The 19,224-nt window shown below is 42.2% G+C and overlaps 3 protein-coding genes across 4 annotated transcripts; 2 read left to right on the top strand and 1 right to left on the bottom strand.

Moving 5' to 3' along the window:
• Window positions 1-8: 8 nt before the first annotated feature.
• rpl24 (ribosomal protein L24) lies at window positions 9-2,794 on the top strand. The gene is made up of 6 exons (XM_079563576.1): window positions 9-65; window positions 192-267; window positions 644-754; window positions 1,075-1,211; window positions 2,458-2,521; window positions 2,676-2,794. The coding sequence occupies exons 1-6, from the start codon at window positions 61-63 to the stop codon at window positions 2,754-2,756; spliced, it is 474 nt and encodes a 157-aa protein (XP_079419702.1). The 5' UTR covers window positions 9-60; the 3' UTR covers window positions 2,757-2,794.
• Window positions 2,795-3,053: 259 nt separating this feature from the next.
• mpc2b (mitochondrial pyruvate carrier 2b) lies at window positions 3,054-5,467 on the bottom strand. Its single transcript, XM_079563587.1, has 5 exons — window positions 5,120-5,467; window positions 4,306-4,346; window positions 4,151-4,235; window positions 3,893-4,004; window positions 3,054-3,749 (listed from the first exon to the last, which is right to left on the bottom strand). Exons 1-5 carry the CDS (start codon window positions 5,211-5,213, stop codon window positions 3,701-3,703), a joined length of 381 nt encoding a protein of 126 aa, XP_079419713.1. The 5' UTR covers window positions 5,214-5,467; the 3' UTR covers window positions 3,054-3,700.
• Window positions 5,468-5,747: 280 nt separating this feature from the next.
• dcaf6 (ddb1 and cul4 associated factor 6) lies at window positions 5,748-17,990 on the top strand. Of its 2 annotated transcripts, XM_079563034.1 has the most exons (21): window positions 5,748-6,150; window positions 6,904-6,965; window positions 7,907-7,999; window positions 8,094-8,279; window positions 8,344-8,457; window positions 9,017-9,152; window positions 9,342-9,553; window positions 10,226-10,319; window positions 10,571-10,690; window positions 10,986-11,015; window positions 11,046-11,351; window positions 12,657-12,716; window positions 13,208-13,364; window positions 13,575-13,672; window positions 13,751-14,087; window positions 14,203-14,232; window positions 14,705-14,843; window positions 15,696-15,852; window positions 15,925-16,013; window positions 16,091-16,196; window positions 17,333-17,990. In XM_079563034.1, the coding sequence occupies exons 1-21, from the start codon at window positions 6,063-6,065 to the stop codon at window positions 17,389-17,391; spliced, it is 2,673 nt and encodes an 890-aa protein (XP_079419160.1). In that variant the 5' UTR covers window positions 5,748-6,062; the 3' UTR covers window positions 17,392-17,990. The 2 variants fall into 2 exon arrangements, with proteins under 2 accessions (XP_079419160.1, XP_079419161.1); XM_079563035.1 differs by lacking the exon at window positions 14,203-14,232 and having other exon boundaries at window positions 5,749-6,150; window positions 17,333-17,964.
• The last annotated feature ends 1,234 nt before the right edge of the window (window positions 17,991-19,224 follow it).

The raw sequence follows: 19,224 nt of genomic DNA, 5'->3' as shown, positions 1-19,224 counted from the left end.
TCCACTTCCGTTTCCGCCTAAGCGCTCGTTCTTTCCGGTTGGTCCCCTCTCGTAGCCACCATGAAGTGAGTGTACGGAATTATATCTACAGCCATCTATGTGTTTAGTCAAAACCTTGATTAACAGAGGTTGCACAAAACAGATGTACATTCACGCTGATGTCGATAATGTGTGATATTTGTCGTTCTCAGGGTCGAGTTGTGCAGTTTTAGTGGGTACAAGATATACCCGGGCCATGGCCGCCGATACGCCAGGATAGATGGGAAGGTAAGCTTGACACCGGCGGCTGTTTATGTCTACCTGTTATTATATCAGAAGTGTCTCATGTCAGGATTAGACGCTACCTAATGTAACGAATAATGTATTGATACTTACTGGGAAAACTTGACACTTGCTAATAAACCACACGACTAGCTTGCTAACATTAGCATCACAGTTCAATTACCATGTATGTCATCATTCACTCTCACATAGGCATTTTTACGATCATTAAAGGTCATATAGTGGTTATATTCCCGGGTTCCAGAGCCCAAATCTGTAGTGAATGTATACAGTAATTGTTTCTCTGTCAAATTTCATCCTGGAGTTCAATTCACAACAACTAAGTCTTGTTTTATTCTACCTCACTGTTATATGCATGTAGGTGTTCCAGTTTCTGAATGCCAAATGTGAATCTGCTTTCCTGGCCAAAAGAAATCCCAGACAGATCAACTGGACTGTGCTGTACAGACGCAAGCACAAGAAGGGCCAGTCTGTAAGTCATTCTTGTGGTTTATAATGTGGTAGTAAGTTCTGGCTGCAGGTGGCCGGTGTGCATGGTGTTGGTCTGTGTAATGTGTTGCTGCAGGTCTGCGTTTTGCAGGTTCTGCAGCAGCGCTCACTCCACACCTGTAGCCACAGAACAGTCGGAGATCATAGTACTGGCCTTTGATTGTCATATTTGACTTCTTGCATCGGCTAGCCTCCAAACTCTCCAACACAAGTTGCTTTTCCACAAGAGTTTTCATTTTGTTTACTCAACATTTCGATACCATTGTTCAGTTCTTGATTTGGTTACCATTTCTTGGTTCACAGGAAGAAGTGACGAAGAAGCGTACCCGTCGTGCAGTGAAATTCCAAAGGGCCATCACTGGAGCTTCTCTGGCTGACATTATGGCCAAGAGGAACCAGAAGCCCGAGGTCCGCAAAGCCCAGAGGGAGCAGGCCATTAGGTAACATCTCTTAATTTCAAAGGCTACATTGTAGGGCTGGGACGATCCGCTTTTGCCGCAATATGTCTCCCGATATGTTTTTTCCCAAATATGTCTCCCCACCATACATAATGTGATACAGTAATTATTGTGAAGTTCTTTGAATAAGAAGTCATAGGTTCAAATGTTAAACAAATGTCTCCTGACACCAATAGAATTATAATTGGAAAAATGTATTAGAACACGAGCATACTGCAGTTAGGGTTGTCGATAATTGCAGTATAGGCTCAATATTTAATTGAAACATTTATTTCCCACATTTTTCGAATGCTCGTAAGCTTTCGTAAGCTGTGTCCCTCGTATGATGTTCCCCCACACAGCAGTCTAGCGTTAGCCAGGCTAGGATATTTTAAGACGGGGCTTTAGTTTTGTTTGTGTGGCATTATATAGTCTTCAATAATATTGTTACTCGCAACAGTTTCCTCATTTGTCAAGATGTCAAACTTCAGAGTTTATCGTGACAGGCTTGATTACAATGTACTGCAAAACGATCCATTATCCCAGTCCTACTAATGTCATTTGCTCTTATTTTGCATTCATGAATAAATGCTGTGCTGCTTCAGGGTTACAGTCTGAGGTTTTCTTGTGAAGCTCATTTTGTGGCATCATTACATACCTGACCCCAACTGAGCCGTCATATTTACACCTACTGTTCTAAAGCAGCTTCAAGTCGACCATTAACTCTAGAGGGTGAACTCACTCTGCAACACGATCTGTATATCTGTTAAAATCTTTAGAAAGCTGTAGTTTTTCTCCAGTTTAAAATTGTCAGTGGCATCAAATATCCCCTGGGTTTAAGTTACCGTACGTCACACAAGTTTTTACATGTGCCGCTATGGCTTGAAATGCACTGGATTCTCCATTTACATGTGACTGACGCAAATATTTTTCCAACACTCAAATATTTTACACCAGTACACTGTGGAAAAGTCAGCTTTGCACTGCCTTCACATAATGCTGCTGCAGGGTTTGCTGGTGTGAAAGCACTTACTGACTTTTATATGTCCCAACAAAATAATAATTCAGCTCAAGTTACTGGCGCCAATTCAGTTTAAGCATACTGGCACAAAGAACTGAGTGCAAGAGCTTTGTATTGCAGCCACTTGTTGTGCTACAAGGATTGCCTTTTTTTTTTTTTCTGCTCAGGGCTGTTCCATAAGACTGGCATAATCTGTATCGTTTTATAAATTGGATTTTTCCCCTCTAGAGCTGCTAAGGAGGCCAAAAAGGCAAAGCAGGCATCCAAGAAGCCAGCTGCCCCCAGTGCAAAGGTAAGATCTCAATGCATCTCTACAAAAAAGCAAAATTGATTGCCTGTTTACATGCACATATGCACATTAATATTCAGTTGCAGACGGCAAACTCTGCAAATTCATACTCCTTCTGTTACAACAGTATACTGAACTGTGTTTTTCCCCTTATTAGACCTCTGCAAAGACTGCACAGAAACCCAAGATTGCAAAGCCCATGAAGATCAGTGCACCTAGAGTCGGTGGAAAACGCTAAACATGTTGGTGTTGAATAAACTTTTCTGGTTTATCATATTTGTGTTTCGTTTTTAATCTATTGCAACAATGAAATATTTCCCAAAGATTTTACTGAGTAAGGCACCGCATCATGCTGTAGTATCGTTCATGCATATGAGCTGTGTACTGCCAGCCTTATGACACAAGATGCATATTCAATTGAAACCCAAATCAAACATTTTTAGTTGTAATTCATGGATAAGTTGGATGTTCAATGGTGTTTATACTGGTAAAAGGCAACAGACTTGTGATTCTTTAGAAGGGGCTAATAGGCTTAGTGGAAATCTTGCAAGTACATGGGGTCAAAAATGCACACACACACACACCTTGCATTGTAAGAGGAACTTGGGACTATTGATTTGGATGTTTTATTTGCCTCAAACAGCCATTTAGTCCTTTGGTTAAATCATGTACATTTATCTGCTTGAAAAAGATTAGGAAAATGTCAACACAAGTGTACTTTATAATCAAAGTAAACTTCATTTACATAAAAACGAATGGGTCTAAAACCTATATTAGGGCGATGGTCATTTGGCCAGGTTAATAAATAGCTGACACCACTACAAAGTAAAATAATTAAATTATCAGAAAACATTCAAGACAACGTTTGTAGGAACTGCAATGATTTCTACACCGGGATGATGGTGAAGGCAAAGTGTGCATGAGATGTAAAGCATGAAAATGTACAACAACAAAAAAGTCCTATTTGTGCGTTGACAAGTCAGTGTTGACTAGATGTCCTTTATTATGTCACCCTGAGGAAACTCTAAACATTCCCCACAGGGATAACAAGGTTGGTTGATGTGGTGAAACAAGATTATGGCATGGATGTTAACAAACGTGATTGAAGAAGTATTAAACGAGGGGGCAGATCAAGCTCCCATGTCTCCCTTTGAGTTCACAAGTGTGGAGAGTGGGTAGCATTCAAGACTCTATAGCTTCCTTTTCTTGTGCCTTCTTATCTTGTTCAAACCTACAATACATGCAGAGAATTACAATGAAAATCTGTTAACATAAATAGTTCATCATTCATGCCTTTATATTACTTTTAAGTGTATTGAAGGTCAAATAATGCATTGTATGTGTGTCTTATAAGACTTTAATTGCAATACAAACCTCCAAATCCTGTAAAGCTGGGAGATGCCTGCACCACCAACAAAGAAGTTGACTGCAAAGAGATTCCAGTTTTTGGGGATAATCACCAATGAATATCTGGACCAGATTAAACCTGAGCAAGAGAGACACAAAAAGGTCAAGCACACCAACATGTCTATGTTTTAGGTAAACTGTAACTACCGATAAGAACCTGTTTGACGACATATATTGCTAAAGTAAATGCATAACATGACTTTTGGCACTGTCTTGCAACATTACCTGTGGCTGTAAGTACGGCTGACTGAGAAGTACTGAGTTTATCTGCTGGCCTTGTCATATCAGCCAAACCAGCAAAAACTAAACCCTGAACAAAGAAAAAATGATTACTTTACCAAAGTGTAACCCAATTAAGAGAAAAGATTGGCAAAACTTACCCATTTAAACACCGGGGCCCAGAAGAAAACTGTTTTTGGACCTAAAGTGAAAGAGAAGCTGTTGTTGACTACTGAAGTGGTAACATGCATACAAATCACTGCATGACCTGGAAGAGTTGCTAGCGAGAAAGTGCTAGTACAATTGATTCTATATTATTATTTATATTACAAAGCATTTATATTACAAATGCTGCAGGCCAAACAGAAGGATGTGTCAAATGAAAACCCCTACTTGTCTCGTGGTTCTTTTTGCCTGTTCACAAAAGTTGCCCTTAGATCAAACTATGATCTGAAGATAACACACGTCTGACCCCTAACCATGTAAAGTGATGTTTTGGCTTTTTGTAAAATTTAATGTACATATGTGCTACTGTGTGTAAAATATATTGCATTTTATTTCATATGGTTTGGGCGTCTATGAGTTTATTGGGTTAAACTTCAAACATTCATGCTGATTGCCAAAAAGGTTGAGCAAAAGTTAGCTATTAACTTATAGCTTCATGTTTGTCTGGGTGACCCTTTAGTTCCTGGATGAGACAGTTTACTAATCTAGAACACGCAGTGCACCACTCAAATATGTGAATTAAGGCCACTATTATTGTAGTTCAGTAGGTGTTTTAAGACAAGTCAGCTCGAGTTATTCCTTCTGAATATTGAATAAGATGAGGCCAGGGTTAGTGATATATGTGGAACAGATAGTATTTAGCAAACGTAAACAAACACGACCTTGCCACATACATTGATGTATCTATGCACGGTTTAACAAATCGCTAACATTAACCATAACAAATCGCTAACATTAACCAATGCTTACCTGCAGGGTGGTTGTAAAGAGGTCTCAGTTTTGCAGGCAGAATGTGCTCGATTCTGTCAAGGATCCTGTGATATGAGGCTCTGAGCGCTGCCATGATCCTGTTTTACAGTCGTCTTAGCAGCTAAAAACAGGAGTTCACCAAACTAGCTCGTTCAAATTCGCTACTATTACCTAAATAAAAGGCTATTCCGAACCAAAGCCTTTTACCGGGACAGAACAATACAGTAATACGACTGGAAAGCCGAGGATGCCGTCCTACTGTCGACCTTCCAGTCAAAGCAACTCAACCATGCTAACGCCGCTAGTGCCTGAGCTGACCCCACGCTGCAACCTACCGGGGAGGCGGGACTAAGGCCCGGACTAACGCTGATTGGTCAAACCCACGGGTCCAAACTCGAATGGATTATTTTACTTTTGTGTGCCAGTGTATGTCACGAATGGATCCATAGGTTTTCGAAATATAGTTAAATAAAACATCATGTAAGATCTTGTGAACTTGATATTACTGTGTAATGTTTCCATATTTCCAAGACAGCAGACAAACAGAAACTGTAAAGTTGTCTTTGTCTCCACCCGTCTAACACCGCCCCTCTTTACAGACCAAGCGCACGGATCAAACCACGGACATTATCGCGTTATGTGCTCACAGCTGACCGCTGTTTGCAGAAATGCGCTAGGCCTACAGTCTATGGGCCAGACGCAAGCGGGACAGTGCAGGACCGAGTGGGCTACTGTCAGTGCGAGCTCAAGAGGACTCTAGAAGCAACCTAGTCTGTTTTCATTTGGCCAGAAATGTCAGCGCCTCGCGGCTCGCTAATGTTAGCTTTTTGTGACAAAATGCCAATGGCAAAATTGTACCGAGAATAAATAAAAGGCGACATCAGCAGGGAAGGGTTAGCTTAGTTTCAATGTTATTGTTAATTAAGATACACGCTCGGCTACAATGTCCTGTTCAGGAAACCTGGTTTGGGACGTCAATAAACGCGTAATTGGATACAGCGAGCCTTACACCATCCGGACCAACTATTTAGGTAAGAGCCAAACACTAGTAACCCTGATGCTAATGATAACAATGTTGTTTACTACTGAAGTAGTTCAGTGGATGCATGGGGCACAACATGACCGTTTGTTTCCCACAGTGGCTGCCTTATGCTTGGCGCAGTGGTTCGCCCTTATTTTCATGTCTATTTACATTAAAGTTTGAAACGGTTGTTTTTCAGGCTGCCACCCGAAGGTCAGTCTTATTCTTGTGAAAACACCATTGGTTTAATTGAAACTGAAGCAGGAGCCACTGGGTTTGGTCTGAGCTGTTTTTAGCTGTATGTTATGCTCAGTGCTGTTCCTGTGTTTGTTGAGGCACTGTGATGTGTTGGCAGGGCTCTTGAAGGATATATTTGGCACAAAGGGGTGGGGGTCAGCTCTCTAATGGGTGCCACAGTGATGTGCACTGGTGTAAAATTATCCTTAAATCATAAAGGCTTTCCCCAAACTTTTAGTTCAAATAAAGGCTCATGTTTGTTTCATGTTGTTAAATATCAGTGCCATCAGTATAAAGTCATCTGTTGAAAGTATGAATGTGTTCTAGTTTTAATATTTTTATGACATATAGGTTTGGTTTTTATTATGCATTGTATGTTTTATTTTAGTGTCTCTATTTTCTATTTGTATTTATTTGTGTTTTAAGTGTGACTAGTAATGAATTGTCAATAGAAAGAATCTTCATTGTCAAGTGATAAATGCACCATGATAACTTATGATAATGATAATTACTTTTTCTGTTCCAGGTCGAAGAGAGTTTGTCCAGAGGCTTAAACTTGAATCAACTCTCAACGTCCACGATGGCTGCGTAAGTGTCCTACATCACATTGCATCAGTGCCAGCATCTTTTCTGCGCAGTTTGTCTGCGAAGCTCTGGTGTCTGAAGGCAGCAGCGCTCGGGTTTGATCAAGTGGTTCATGTCTCAAAGAAACCTGAAGCTGACGTAACCGTCACAGGTCCTGTCACACTATCAGCAGTTGTGGCTCTGTGACCTGGTAACGGGAGAGACACTGTGTCTTAATCAAAGCCAAAAGCATCCTTGGGTGCAGTTTATTTAATTTGAATCTAATTGTGTTACATCTATCTCAGTTATCTGTACTTTTTCGAATATTGATGTATTGAGGTGAAGTGGGTGAAGGAGGGGAAAGACATTCAACAAACTGTGCTCGGACTCAAACTCATGTTGCTGAGAACAGAACAGTGTTCTGCCATCTGCGCCAAAGCCGTAGTCACTAGACTATTGGCACAGCATGGTACTTTTTAATCGATAGGTCTACTGCCAATCGGCCATCAGCCATTAAATAGGAATGGAATAGGTGGAACGGTGGAGCAGTGGCTCGCACTCGTGCTTCACAACAAGAAGGTCCCGGGTTCGATCCCCGGTCGGGGCCTGTCTGCGTAGAGTTTTCATGTTCTCGTGTCTGCACAGGTTTGAGAGTGTGTTTACCTGTGAGAGTGGTGGTCAGAGGGGCCTGATGGCGCAGATTTACAGGCTCGCTTCCATCAGTCTACTGCTGTGGCTACAAAAGTAGCTTACCACCACTGAGTCTGGCATGAATGAATAGTGAGGTGTGGTGCTTTGAAAATCTTGGTAACACAAGCTTGTAAAGCGCAATACAAGTGCAAGCCATTATTATTATACAGTAATAACCAAAACGCCATTAAGTATATATTATAGGAATGCTTTTTGAAAAGTGTCCGGCTGCGAGTCTACACAAACAGAGACAAGTTTGTTTTATCTGTTTGCAGGTTAACACTATTTCATGGAATGACACAGGAGAGTACCTCCTTTCAGGGTCTGATGACACTTTTCTGGTTATCACAAATCCATACAACAAAAAGGTATGTTATATGCTGTGTCTGCGTTAACGACAGGCCATACACACATGTACATGTCTGGACAGTGAGTGATTTCCTTTTTTGATCATTTGGACAGGTTAAGAAGTCTATACGTTCAGGTCATCGAGCAAATATCTTCAGCGCAAAATTTATGCCCCACACAAACAATCAGGAGATTGTGTCCTGCTCTGGGGATGGCATTATTTACTACACTAACACAGAGAAGAGCCCCGAACACAACAGACAGTGCCAGTTCACCTGCCATTATGGAACAGCCTATGAGGTCAGTGATTAAAAATATAGAGCTGTTGTATATGTGAGCTAACGTTTAACGCTCTTTGTTTTAGATTATGACGGTACCAAATGATCCCTACACATTTTTGTCGTGTGGAGAAGACGGCACAGTGCGGTGGTTTGATCTCCGCACGAAGACGAGCTGCACTAAAGAAGACTGTAAAGATGTATGACCCGAGAGTGTACTTACCTTTCTGTTTAGTCAGTCACTTTTATTTGAATTAGCTTCAGATCTATTATGGATATTTGTAATTGCTATTAGTCATGCAACATCCGCTTTCCTCAAAGCTGCTGTTTTTGTAAACAGCTTTGTGTCTCGTCACTCTGAGAAACTGTTGTTTGGCTGCAGGCCAGGCCACATCAGACTGAGCAGGCCGCCTGATGGGACTGTGTGTGTTTGTGTGTGTGTGTGTGTGTGTGTGTGTGTGTGTGTGTGTGTATGTGTGTATGTGTGTATGTGTGTATGTGTGTGTGTGTTTGTGTGTATGTGTGTGTGTGTGTTTGAGGGAGACACTCAAGTGCATCTTCTCATATTTCGAGATCAGGGCGCGTATCTGTGGCTTCAGACTTTAAGAATAGTCTTACTACTCTGAAACTGTCTTCATATTTTTCACTGTGAATATTTGTGGGTTCTTTTAAAATGACACATTATATATATATATATATATATATATGTATGTATATATTAAATTATTTTATTTTATATGCTCTTTGGTTTTATCTCAGGACATCCTAATAAACTGTCGGAGGGCAGCCACCTCCATCTCTATCTCTCCGCTGATGCCCTACTACCTGGCTGTGGGCTGCTCTGACAGCTCAGTGCGCATTTATGACAGGCGTATGCTGGGAACCAGAGCCACAGGTGAGACCCCTTCATATGACTGCTTTTTTTTTTAAATTCAAACACAGCCATGTTGAGCTTTAGCTATTTGTTAATTGCCTTAATTTAAATGCAAGTCAGGGACAAGTCTGTCTTCCTGTGATGCCAGTGTTACTTGCCCATTCTGAACTCTATTTACAGGGTTACATTTGTCCACTTTCTTTTGTGCAGGAAACTACATGGGGCGTGTAAATACAGGCATGTGTGTGCGATTTGTTCCTGCTCATCTGTCTAATAAGTCGTGCAGAGTGACCTCTCTGTGCTACAGTGAAGACGGTCAGGAGGTACTGGTCAGCTACTCCTCCGACTACATCTATCTGTTTGACCCCAAAGACGATCAGGCACGAGAGCTCAAAGGCCCATCAGAGGAGCGGAGGGAAGAGGTGACGACAACATGCTTTTTCACTCACTGCTGCTCACTTGAAGCTTGGATCGAATTTTCATGGTTTTCAAATGTTACAAAAATATGCTCAAGATCAGAAAAGGCAGAGGAATAACATGCTTTGGTGATTTACCTCCTAAAACACTGCAGCTCTTTGGCTGCTGTAGTTATGTCCCCTGAGAGTCTGTCTACTGCACATATGTGCTAACGATGACTAGTGGACATGTGACTGAATGTGCTGGATCACGGTGTCTGAAGCGTTGTGGTGAGTTCAGCTGTGTTGAGATGCAGCCATACACATTCCTGTCCAAATACAGAACAGCCTGGGCTGCACTACCCACTCAGATATTCCAGGGCAATGGTGGGGAACAGCCATCTCCTTTTGCTCCACCTGAGATCTCAGGCATTTTGGAGGTGTCATCCACATAAACATTTGTCTAAATTCTCCATTTCAAAGTCGCACATCCATGTTTACAAATATTCAGTTACTGCCTTCTCTGTTGTGACCGGTTTTAATAGTCTTTCCCTGCATAGAGTTGGGGCTCCTCCGTCAGGGGTGTCATTTTAAAGGGGTCACTAGAAGAGACAGGACGTGTTTTGCTTTTGCAGCAGGGCTATTTTTGAACACAGTTTGAGTGACAAACTGCTAATCTTTCTGTGTGTGTTTCCACAGCTGAGACAGCCTCCAGTCAAACGGCTGCGTCTAAGAGGGGACTGGTCAGATACTGGGCCCCGTGCTCGCCCTGAGAGCGAAAGGGAGCGAGACGGTAATAAACACTGTTATTACCAAATAACAACACCTGGGTTATTTACAGTATATTTTACATTTGTATTGTTCTTCTTATGATGTCATTACACAATTACAAAACTACATTATAGAAAACAAAAATAGTAAGCGGAAATCCAATTCAAGTCAGTATGAGATTTCTATTCTTTTAGAGTTAAGTGTTGATCTCAATAAAATTGCACATTCATGTTTAAAAAACAACCCCTTCTCTACATATTGTGTGTATTGCAGGGGAGCAGAGCCCAAACGTGTCTCTAATGCAGAGGATGTCAGACATGTTGTCCCGATGGTTTGAGGAAGCCAGTGAGGCACAAAGCAGCAGAGGAACCCGGCCTCAGGCGCGGCCCAGAGGTAAATCAATGGAAAAGTCACACCTTTGATAGTGTTGTTTAGAGCTGCTGTTCTGTCTCTTCTTGGTACAGGTCTGTTTGCGTTCTCCCACTGTATACTCTTGCTCCAACAAATCAGTCTGATTTGTACCTTAACAAGCCCAATGTGTTGTATTAGGATTTATGAAATATTGACACTTAAGGTTCACTTTAGGCTGACAAAGTAACATGCTGACAAAGTAACATGCACAAAACATTTGTTGTCATGGAGTATGATGTCAATTGACAGGCACCTGTTGCGTTTATTGCCGATTTAGGAACTGCTATCCGTCCAGAAGGTCCTCCGAGTGCAGCAGCAGCAGCAGCAGCAGCAGCAGCCGCAGCCGCCGCCACTGCCACTGCCACTGTCTCTGGCTCAGACTCGAGTCAGGACACTACTGCACCTGCACCTGCAGCGACCACAGACACACAGCCTGCCGACGCCCCCTCTGCTACCGCCGCTGAACCAGTTCCCAAATCCTCCTCTTCCTCCTCAGGATCCGCATCCACAGTTACAGCCCCACCCCCTTCCACCTCCACGTCCCCGCCCACATCCTCCACCGACTCAGAGCATAGGATTCAGGACACCACTGGCACACCCACTCCGGCGACCGCTACTCCCACCTCTGAAGCTGCGCTCTCAGGTAGGACACAGGAGCAGCAGCTGTGTGATAGTGACTGTGTGTGGGGCCACTCCATTCTCTCCTTCAGTGATCTTTGCTCTTCTTCCTTCTGTTTTTGACTCCTGCCCTTCCTCGCATCTGTCCTTTGTCTAATTGTGCATTTACTCTCCTCTCTACCCCCTTTGTCAGAGTACGGTCCCCATCGGCTGCCCATAAGTTTAGTGTGTAGGCGTTTGCAGAGGCTCCTCCGGCTGGCCGACCCTCCGGGGATGAGCCGTCGAGCGGCTGCTGCTGTGTCTTCTTCCTCTGCTCCCTCTGCTCCCTCTGCCTCCTCTGCGTCCTCTACTGTCTCTGAGAGAGACACACAAAGAACTACAGCAGCACAGACGCACCCCAGTACAGGTTACCCTCCGAGCACTCGCCCCTGCCACATCCCTCCATATGGGCTGCTACCCTCCCCTAAAGCTGATAGTAGTTTACAACTGGGCCTGGATTTGCTACGAATGACTAACTTTTACCCTAACTCTGTAACATTGTACAGTGATGCAACCTCTGCTTATCCCTGTCTATCTGTCCTTCACTCTCACCTCTCTGTTCTTGAGTTTCCCTGAAGTTCACCGTTGGAGTGGCACCTTTTTGTAGGAGGCTCAACCTTGACGTGTTTGTGATCTGTTTTTAATTATAAAATGTTAATATAATATTTTGATTTACAGTCACAACACCAGCAGAATGCAGCCGCTTGTCAGATATAGATAATATGTATATTTTCTGACAGATGTGTCTCAGCTTCAGTGTTTCAGTTTATTACGAATATACAGTAAAAACATTTGTATTGTGTTTGTCGCCAAAACAGTGCATTCACACATAAACACACACAGTTAATGCATATTATGGTTATTCTGCTAAATTGATAGTAACTTGTAACTTCACATGTAGAGTTGAGCAGTTTTCTAAAGTCGGCAGTAGCCAGAGTTGTGAACTCTCTCCTTAGTGATGGGTACTGAGCATTGTGCAAACCGCTGTTCTTGTTGGCTCTTTGTGTGACCTATTCTGTACACTTTTTAATACAAAGTGTACTGTGCACATCTTTAGTGAATTTGTTTAATTTTGTTACAGGTGAAGGATTTCTATTTTACATTAAAGATTTAGTATCTTGTACCTGTTACTCAATAATGCACCTGTGTGAGTATGTTCCGTTTTACCTTGCTCCTGTGTGACAAAGCTTTTGCCTTTACCTTTGCCTGAACTAAACTGCGCTGTGCTCCGCGCTTGTGGGAAACTGAGTTTGGCGTGTTGATGCATTGGTTTGTCTGGTTTGTGTTGCAGATTCTCCCTCGTCTGTGGTAAACAAACAGCTGGGATCCATGACTCTAGACGAACAGCAGGGTGCGTCGTTCCTTCATCGCCTCAAACTATTTGTTACTTATGTATAAGAATGTGTCTCTGTTTGATATTACAATGTTTAATATCAGCTATTCAGCAGCAGTTACAAGTTCTATGCTTCATGTACAATGTACTCATGTGTTACACAGTCTCAATTAGAAAGTCTAAAAGAGTTTTAATCTAATTGAGACTATGAAAATACTGCCCATTTTGTATAAAGCGTGTTAAGACCCAGAGGACACCGAGGGTTTTCTGATCTCTACTGAGATGTATCTGGGTTGTTTAAAATGGTCTGTGTTATTATTTTCATTTGTATGTGATTTTGTTTTGTCCGATGTGCATTTTCTGCATCTTCCCCATACTGTAATAAATAGTGGGTATCTGTGTGGAGTGATGCAGACAAGGGTGCATGTTTTTTTTTTTTCATGTATTTTGTTCAAATTTCAATCCATATCAGTCTTGCTCACTTTGTGTGTAATTGTTGGTTCCTACAGGAGCAGCTGAAGCAGCAGCGTCTGCCCCTGACTTAGCAGCATCTGCCCCCAGCAGCAGTGGCCCGAGTCGGAGCGGGGCTGAACCTGTACTCAGCCTCCACTACAGCTCGGAGGGAACCACCACCAGCACCATCAAGCTCGACTTCACAGATGAATGGTAATGCCCATACAGACTGTGAATATTGTGAGCAGGGAGCAAGCCTGTTGTCAGCTACTTGTGTGTTTCAGTCAGGACGCTATTTATAGAACTTTTGGAAATTTAATATTTACTTTCTGTGGCATCTGTCCAATTCTTCATCGTTTGATGTGTATGTTACGTGGAAACTATTGTGCAAATCATCTGGTCATGCGTTTTGTTTGTCCCCAGGAGCAGTAGTGCTTCCACTTCAATGGGCAGTGGAGCTCCAAAAGTATCCGAGTCTGTGTCTGTGAGCAGGGAAAAGGAAAGCTCTGTTTCAAAACCAGGTATGTTGCTGACTCGTGCTGTAGATGATTGTTGTTGTTGTTACTCTTCGTATTTGACCAAGCGTCTTCTCCCTGTAGCCTCCTCTGCTTCAGATGAACAGAGCAGCACCACATCCTGCACAGAGGCTCCAGCCGACACCCCCAGCACGTCGTCAGCTCCGGCCCAGGCTGAGGGAGACGGTCTGGCGTCTTCACCACAGGAGCGTAGTCAGCCCGAGGGGGTGGAGGAGGATTCAACGGGAGATTGCCGAAGAGCCGAGCCCACCACAGAAGGAGGGCAGGAGGCCGAGCAGAGCCAGAGCCAGAGCCAGAGCCAGAGCCAGAGCCAGCCTGCACGGCCCAGCCACGACTCGGACGATAGTGACGACGACCCCATCCTCATTCCGTCTGTGAGGTTCAGAGGGCAGGGACAGAGGTACGCAGCCAACAACAAAACCGTCCTGTGTGGCCATGATGGCAATGCACAGTGTCATGTATTTAAGTCAAGTCTTGATGATGACTGTTTCACCACATGATAGATTTAATTCCAGAGGATCTGCTGTAGGAGATAGAATGATCAGGTAAAAGCGTTGCACCAGCATCTAATCTCTGAAGTGCGACAGAGACGGCACCGTATGAAGTGAAGCATTGGCTTTGATTCTCACAAAAAAATCTTAACACAGTGGTGGCGTGCATGTGAGCGCTGACGCCACCGGAGGTTTTTATCAAACATGTTTAGATGCAAAAAGATATGCATGGCATCCTGATATAAGGTTCATTTTCCATGGGTTATTCACAAATTCACTCTTAATGATCAACCAGCGTGTAACTGATGGAAATACATGTATTTTCACAACTTTTTCAAACGGTGCATTTGTTGGCACTGCTTTGTTGCTTTACATTGTGTGCAAAATCACAAAAAAGTAAAAAATAAAATGAAATAAAAAAACACAAAGATTTGAAGCATGGTGGTCATGAGCAGCACTAACAGCATGTGGAGGTCTTTGCTCCTGGACTTGACCTTAAAGTTTACATTTGCCTTTTGTTTCAAAGACGCTCTGCAGCCGCTCGCATCCAGGAGCTGTTTCGCCGGAGGAAAGAGAGACGCGAGATGGAAGAGAGCGAGACCCAGAACATCCGAAGGCCTTCCGTCAAAATGGTGTACAAGGGCCATCGCAACTCCAGGACAATGGTACAACTCGCAAATAGTTAGGATTGTGCAATTAAGCTACCGGTAAATATAATTGTCAAGTCTACAGATTCTAGTGTGGAGTTTAAAGAGACAATGGAAGATTTTTGTGTGTAAATGATGGTGAGGGGTAAAAAAAGTCATGTTTTGTCTGAGCTGAGGTTGATTTAATGTTGCCTGGCTCTGCCATACTCTTCCCTGTCCATTCCACGCAGGGAATTAGTCTGGTCACGGAGCAATTGGAGCAGTTTGAACGGGCGGGCCTAACACGCACAGATTGTCAGTGAAATAAACCAATTAGCAATTAGCGGACGTGAATAAACTCACGCGGAGAACGCGAGGCAAAATCCTCGACTACTTCATCCATGATTAGTTTTGGCTAATGTTAATGTTAATTGAACTAACAACATAGTGGTGCAGCGAGTGACGTAGCCTTGTCATTTCTCTGCGACGGTCGTGATTGGTTTGTCTAGGCTTTAGCCGCCAATCAGCAACTTGTTTACCGTGTGTGGCCAGACCCACCTTCTTTCGCAAAGAGGTGGGTGTGGTTTATCAGGCTAAATATAATGGCTCCATTTTGTCCATGTTCAGAAATTATTATTGTAAAAGCTATATTATCTATGTAAAGTCAACATGAAAGTCAAGATCATTTATCATGAGGAAAACAAAGAGCCATAGGCCATATTGCTTAGCTTTAAAGGCAGCATTATTGTTGAGTAAGTAGTATTATGATTGATTTTTTTTTCTTTATGTCCTTTACTTTTTATGGACATTATATTACCAAAAAATTGCAGCTTATTTATGTCACAGCCACTTTTTCCCCCACTTAACTACATTTATTTCTCTTTTACTCAGATAAAAGAATCATGTTTCTGGGGCAACAACTTTGTAATGAGCGGTTCAGATTGCGGACACATCTTTATCTGGGACAGGCACACGGCAGAGCACCTCATGCTGCTGGAGGCCGACAACCATGTGGTAAACTGCCTGCAGCCCCATCCCTACGACCCCAGTAAGGCCTTTACATGGACTTCAAAGGACCGCTGCACTTCAACAAACTCATTACGCTTCGTTTCTTTTTTAGTTCTGGCTTCTTCGGGTATCGATTACGATATTAAAATTTGGTCACCACTAGAGGAGTCTCCAAATTTCAACAGGGTTCTTGCTAATGAGGTACTGGCTTATTCACACTGTACAAGGATAAGTTCTGCGAGTTGGTTGTAAAATGTCTCTATTTCCTTCTCCCCGAGGTAATCACTCGAAATGAGCTGATGTTGGAAGAAACGAGAAACACAATCACAGTTCCTGCGTCTTTTATGCTACGAATGTTGGCCTCCCTCAATCACATCAGATCAGGTACACAACACAAGAATAATACTGTATCGTGCTTTCTGTTGATACAGCGGTTTCCCAAATGTGGTCCAAAAAAGGCTCACTGAAGCAATAGGCTCGGGTCACGAAATGGGTTTAGTTAAGAGTTCAGGATTGTCATATCGCTAAGCATCATGGGATTTGCAGCAATAATAAACTAGTGGATATTTGTATAGCTAAAATACTGGAGTTACTGATCACGTCAAAACACTTGGACGCCACAGTGTTAGATGCGTTTATCAGCAGTGACTCAGCAGCTAACGGACTTGTTCCACGCCTTTTTTTCTCTCCACTTTTTATACCGTTTTTAGCTAATGTTAGTCTACGGAAAAAATGTATGCTAGCACCCACAAACATGGCGGATCTCCATGGTAACAGTGGATTTTCCCGGCTAAACTATAGATACAGAAGGCATCTTGTCATAGAAGGGGCCGTGGCTTCGCCGAGGGGGAAAATAGACTCTTTAGAGAAACACAATTTTTCACTCTTTTTAGCCATTTTCTGGTGGAATATGAACTTATTTATCACCCCTAAATAAAGTTAGGTGTAAATCGGGCCCATATGGACATTTTCTCACAACACATTGTTCAGTAGAAGTGAAAAAACGGCAGTTGTAGCTCGCGCTAGCTAACCGTTAGCATTAGCCCGATGCTAACATGTAGCATCAAGTTAGCATTCACCGTTTTTTTAATGTATTTATGGGCTGTTGAACCACTTTGCTCCTCTCCATGTCTTTGTATCTTTATATAGTAGAAACTATATTCATAATTCAGCGTTTGTTGCGTTAGTTTTTGAATAATTAGAGAAAGTTTAGATTTTTTTCCAAAATTGTTTTCCCCCTTAACTGTTTTCAAACATGACCATATATGGGCGATTCCAGAGATGCCGTCTGTATCTATGACGTAAAACAGTTACCAGTCATGTTGCTATGATTCGTTTCGTGCACCGAGCCTATTGAAAGAAATTCGTGAAATGCCCCATTTTAGTTTTGAAACAGGATTTAGCCTTCAATTGTCATTTGTAATGTATATGCAAAACATGACTTTAGTCCGATTGTAAGGAGGGATTTGGGGCGGGGCTTCCGTTGTGATTTGCTCAGTGTCTTCTGATTCCTCTTTCAGATCGACTCGAGGGTGACCGCTCTGAAGGTTCAGGACAAGAAAACGAGGACGAGCAGTAGCCTGAATGTTGAGTTGAATTTCTCGCTGTATAGCACTTGAAAACCCAGGTTTTGTTAAGTTTAGTGCAGTTTACCTCCTTTTGAAAAAGCAGTGTAATTTCTAGCCTCCTTTTTTTAAAGCGTATTTCTTACAAAGTGTCTGTATACGTTGGTGTGAATGCAGTAGCGGGACTTTGGTATGTTTTACTGATCGTGTACAATGGCTCTGACTGATGTGCAATATTTTGTTTTGGAGAGAGAGGGAGCGTTGAACAGTGTTAATGTGTGAAGTTTTGAGTTTTTAGCACAAAACTAAAAGTGTTTGCGTGCCTCCAGGAGTAACGCATGTACAGTAGTTTACAGGAACTATAAATGGAGAATGCTTTAATTTGTTCTGTAAAAATATAATGGCTCTCCAAAGGGTAATGTCAATAATACTTTTACATTGTTTGGAAAAAATAAAGTAAAATGCACTAAAACCAGATGCTACTCCTTCAATCACACACACCATTCTCTGTACAAAACATTTAATATATGTTTAACAGATATAAAAGTTACATTAGGTTTTAAGAATACATCTTTAACATACAAAAAGTACCACACAGTAAGAAAATGAGGTAAGACTGAGGCCAGCTGCTATAAACAAAGGGGATTTCTTTGATATTGGTACAAGGATAAAAAGCAATGAGTTTCCTTTTATCTGACAAGAGTTCAGCCTTCACTTATTACTTGGACGGTATAAAAACAACAGAGGCCTCCTGTTGTAAGAATAGTGGTCTTTCATAAAAGTGCAATAATAATTATGTGCACAGCCATTATCAGTTATGAACATGAATAATAGATGTATCTCGGATCAATTTGTCCAAGCAAAGTACCATTGCTGATTGTAGCAAGGCTTTTGTTTTATTTTATTTTTGAGTCAGGGACTGGATTGTATTAAACTGTTTTTTTCTTTTCAGTCAACGTCTGTTTTCAAAATACACTTCAATAAGAAATAAATAACATTGTCACACCTAGTAAACACAATACTTTACGAGGATGGACTGGTCCTTTAGAGCTTGGGCGCCCAAACTATGGCCTGAGGGTCCAATTGGAGAAATATTTTTTCAATGTGCGGCCTTCAATGAAAAAAGCCTGGCCTCCTTCTGTAAAGCTTTAGACTATAAAACATACAGGTATTACTAGAATAAGGAAAGGATAAGTTTCCTCATTACAAGACATGTTTAAAACAACAATGAAAACATACTGTTAAGACTTCTGACTGGTCCAGTATACAGTAGATTGCTTAAATGTTTCCTATGTCAATACATAATGTTAATAATAATGCCTTACACTTGAATTGTGCTGTACAAGCCTGAGTTGACCAGCTCCTCAAAGCATTAAACTAGTCATTATTTATTCACTCCATATGTGGTAACGTTGAGCGAAACTGACTGAAGCGTCACGGTAACGTTGAGCGAAACTGACTGAAGCGCCACGGTAACGGTAAGCGAAACTGAAGCGTCAATCTGGCCATCGGCTCCAACCATCCCACACTCAGGCTACGGTGGCTCAGGTGGTAGAGTGGATTGTCTTATAACCACAAGTGAGTGGTGGTGGTTGGAGGGGTAGATGGTGCAGACTGCCTGCCCTTGGGCAGCTGTGGCGACAATAGTAGCTTACCACCACTGAGTGCGGAATGAATAATGCAATGTAAATTGTGTCTAGAAAAGCGCTATAATAAAACCAATGCGTTATAGTTATTACATTCACAGTCTGCACCAGTCAGAGCCAGGATTCAAACTGATCTTTTGATCTGTGGATGAAAGCTCCGACCAACTGAGCCACTGTCACCCAGTGTTGTTACATTGACAC

The sequence above is a fragment of the Gobius niger genome (genome assembly GCF_951799975.1).
Source record: "Gobius niger genome assembly, chromosome: 9".
Taxonomy (NCBI): Eukaryota; Metazoa; Chordata; class Actinopteri; order Gobiiformes; family Gobiidae; genus Gobius; species Gobius niger.
This window is presented reverse-complemented; position numbering and strand designations above follow the sequence as displayed.

Excerpts from the sequence above, each read along its gene's own strand:
- rpl24 (XM_079563576.1), top strand. Across the intron at positions 755-1,074 it reads AGCACAAGAAGGGCCAGTCT|GAAGAAGTGACGAAGAAGCG; the intron begins GTAAGTCATTCT and ends CTTGGTTCACAG. Across the intron at positions 1,212-2,457 it reads CAGAGGGAGCAGGCCATTAG|AGCTGCTAAGGAGGCCAAAA; the intron begins GTAACATCTCTT and ends TTTCCCCTCTAG.
- mpc2b (XM_079563587.1), bottom strand. The coding sequence starts at position 5,213 with ATGGCAGCGCTCAGAGCCTCATATCACAGGATCCTTGACAGAATCGAG. Across the intron at positions 4,347-5,119 it reads TCTTTACAACCACCCTGCAG|GTCCAAAAACAGTTTTCTTC; the intron begins GTAAGCATTGGT and ends CTTTCACTTTAG. Across the intron at positions 4,236-4,305 it reads GGGCCCCGGTGTTTAAATGG|GGTTTAGTTTTTGCTGGTTT; the intron begins GTAAGTTTTGCC and ends TTCTTTGTTCAG.
- dcaf6 (XM_079563034.1), top strand. The coding sequence starts at position 6,063 with ATGTCCTGTTCAGGAAACCTGGTTTGGGACGTCAATAAACGCGTAATT. Across the intron at positions 6,151-6,903 it reads CATCCGGACCAACTATTTAG|GTCGAAGAGAGTTTGTCCAG; the intron begins GTAAGAGCCAAA and ends TTTCTGTTCCAG. Across the intron at positions 11,016-11,045 it reads CCGTCCAGAAGGTCCTCCGA|CCGCAGCCGCCGCCACTGCC; the intron begins GTGCAGCAGCAG and ends CAGCAGCAGCAG.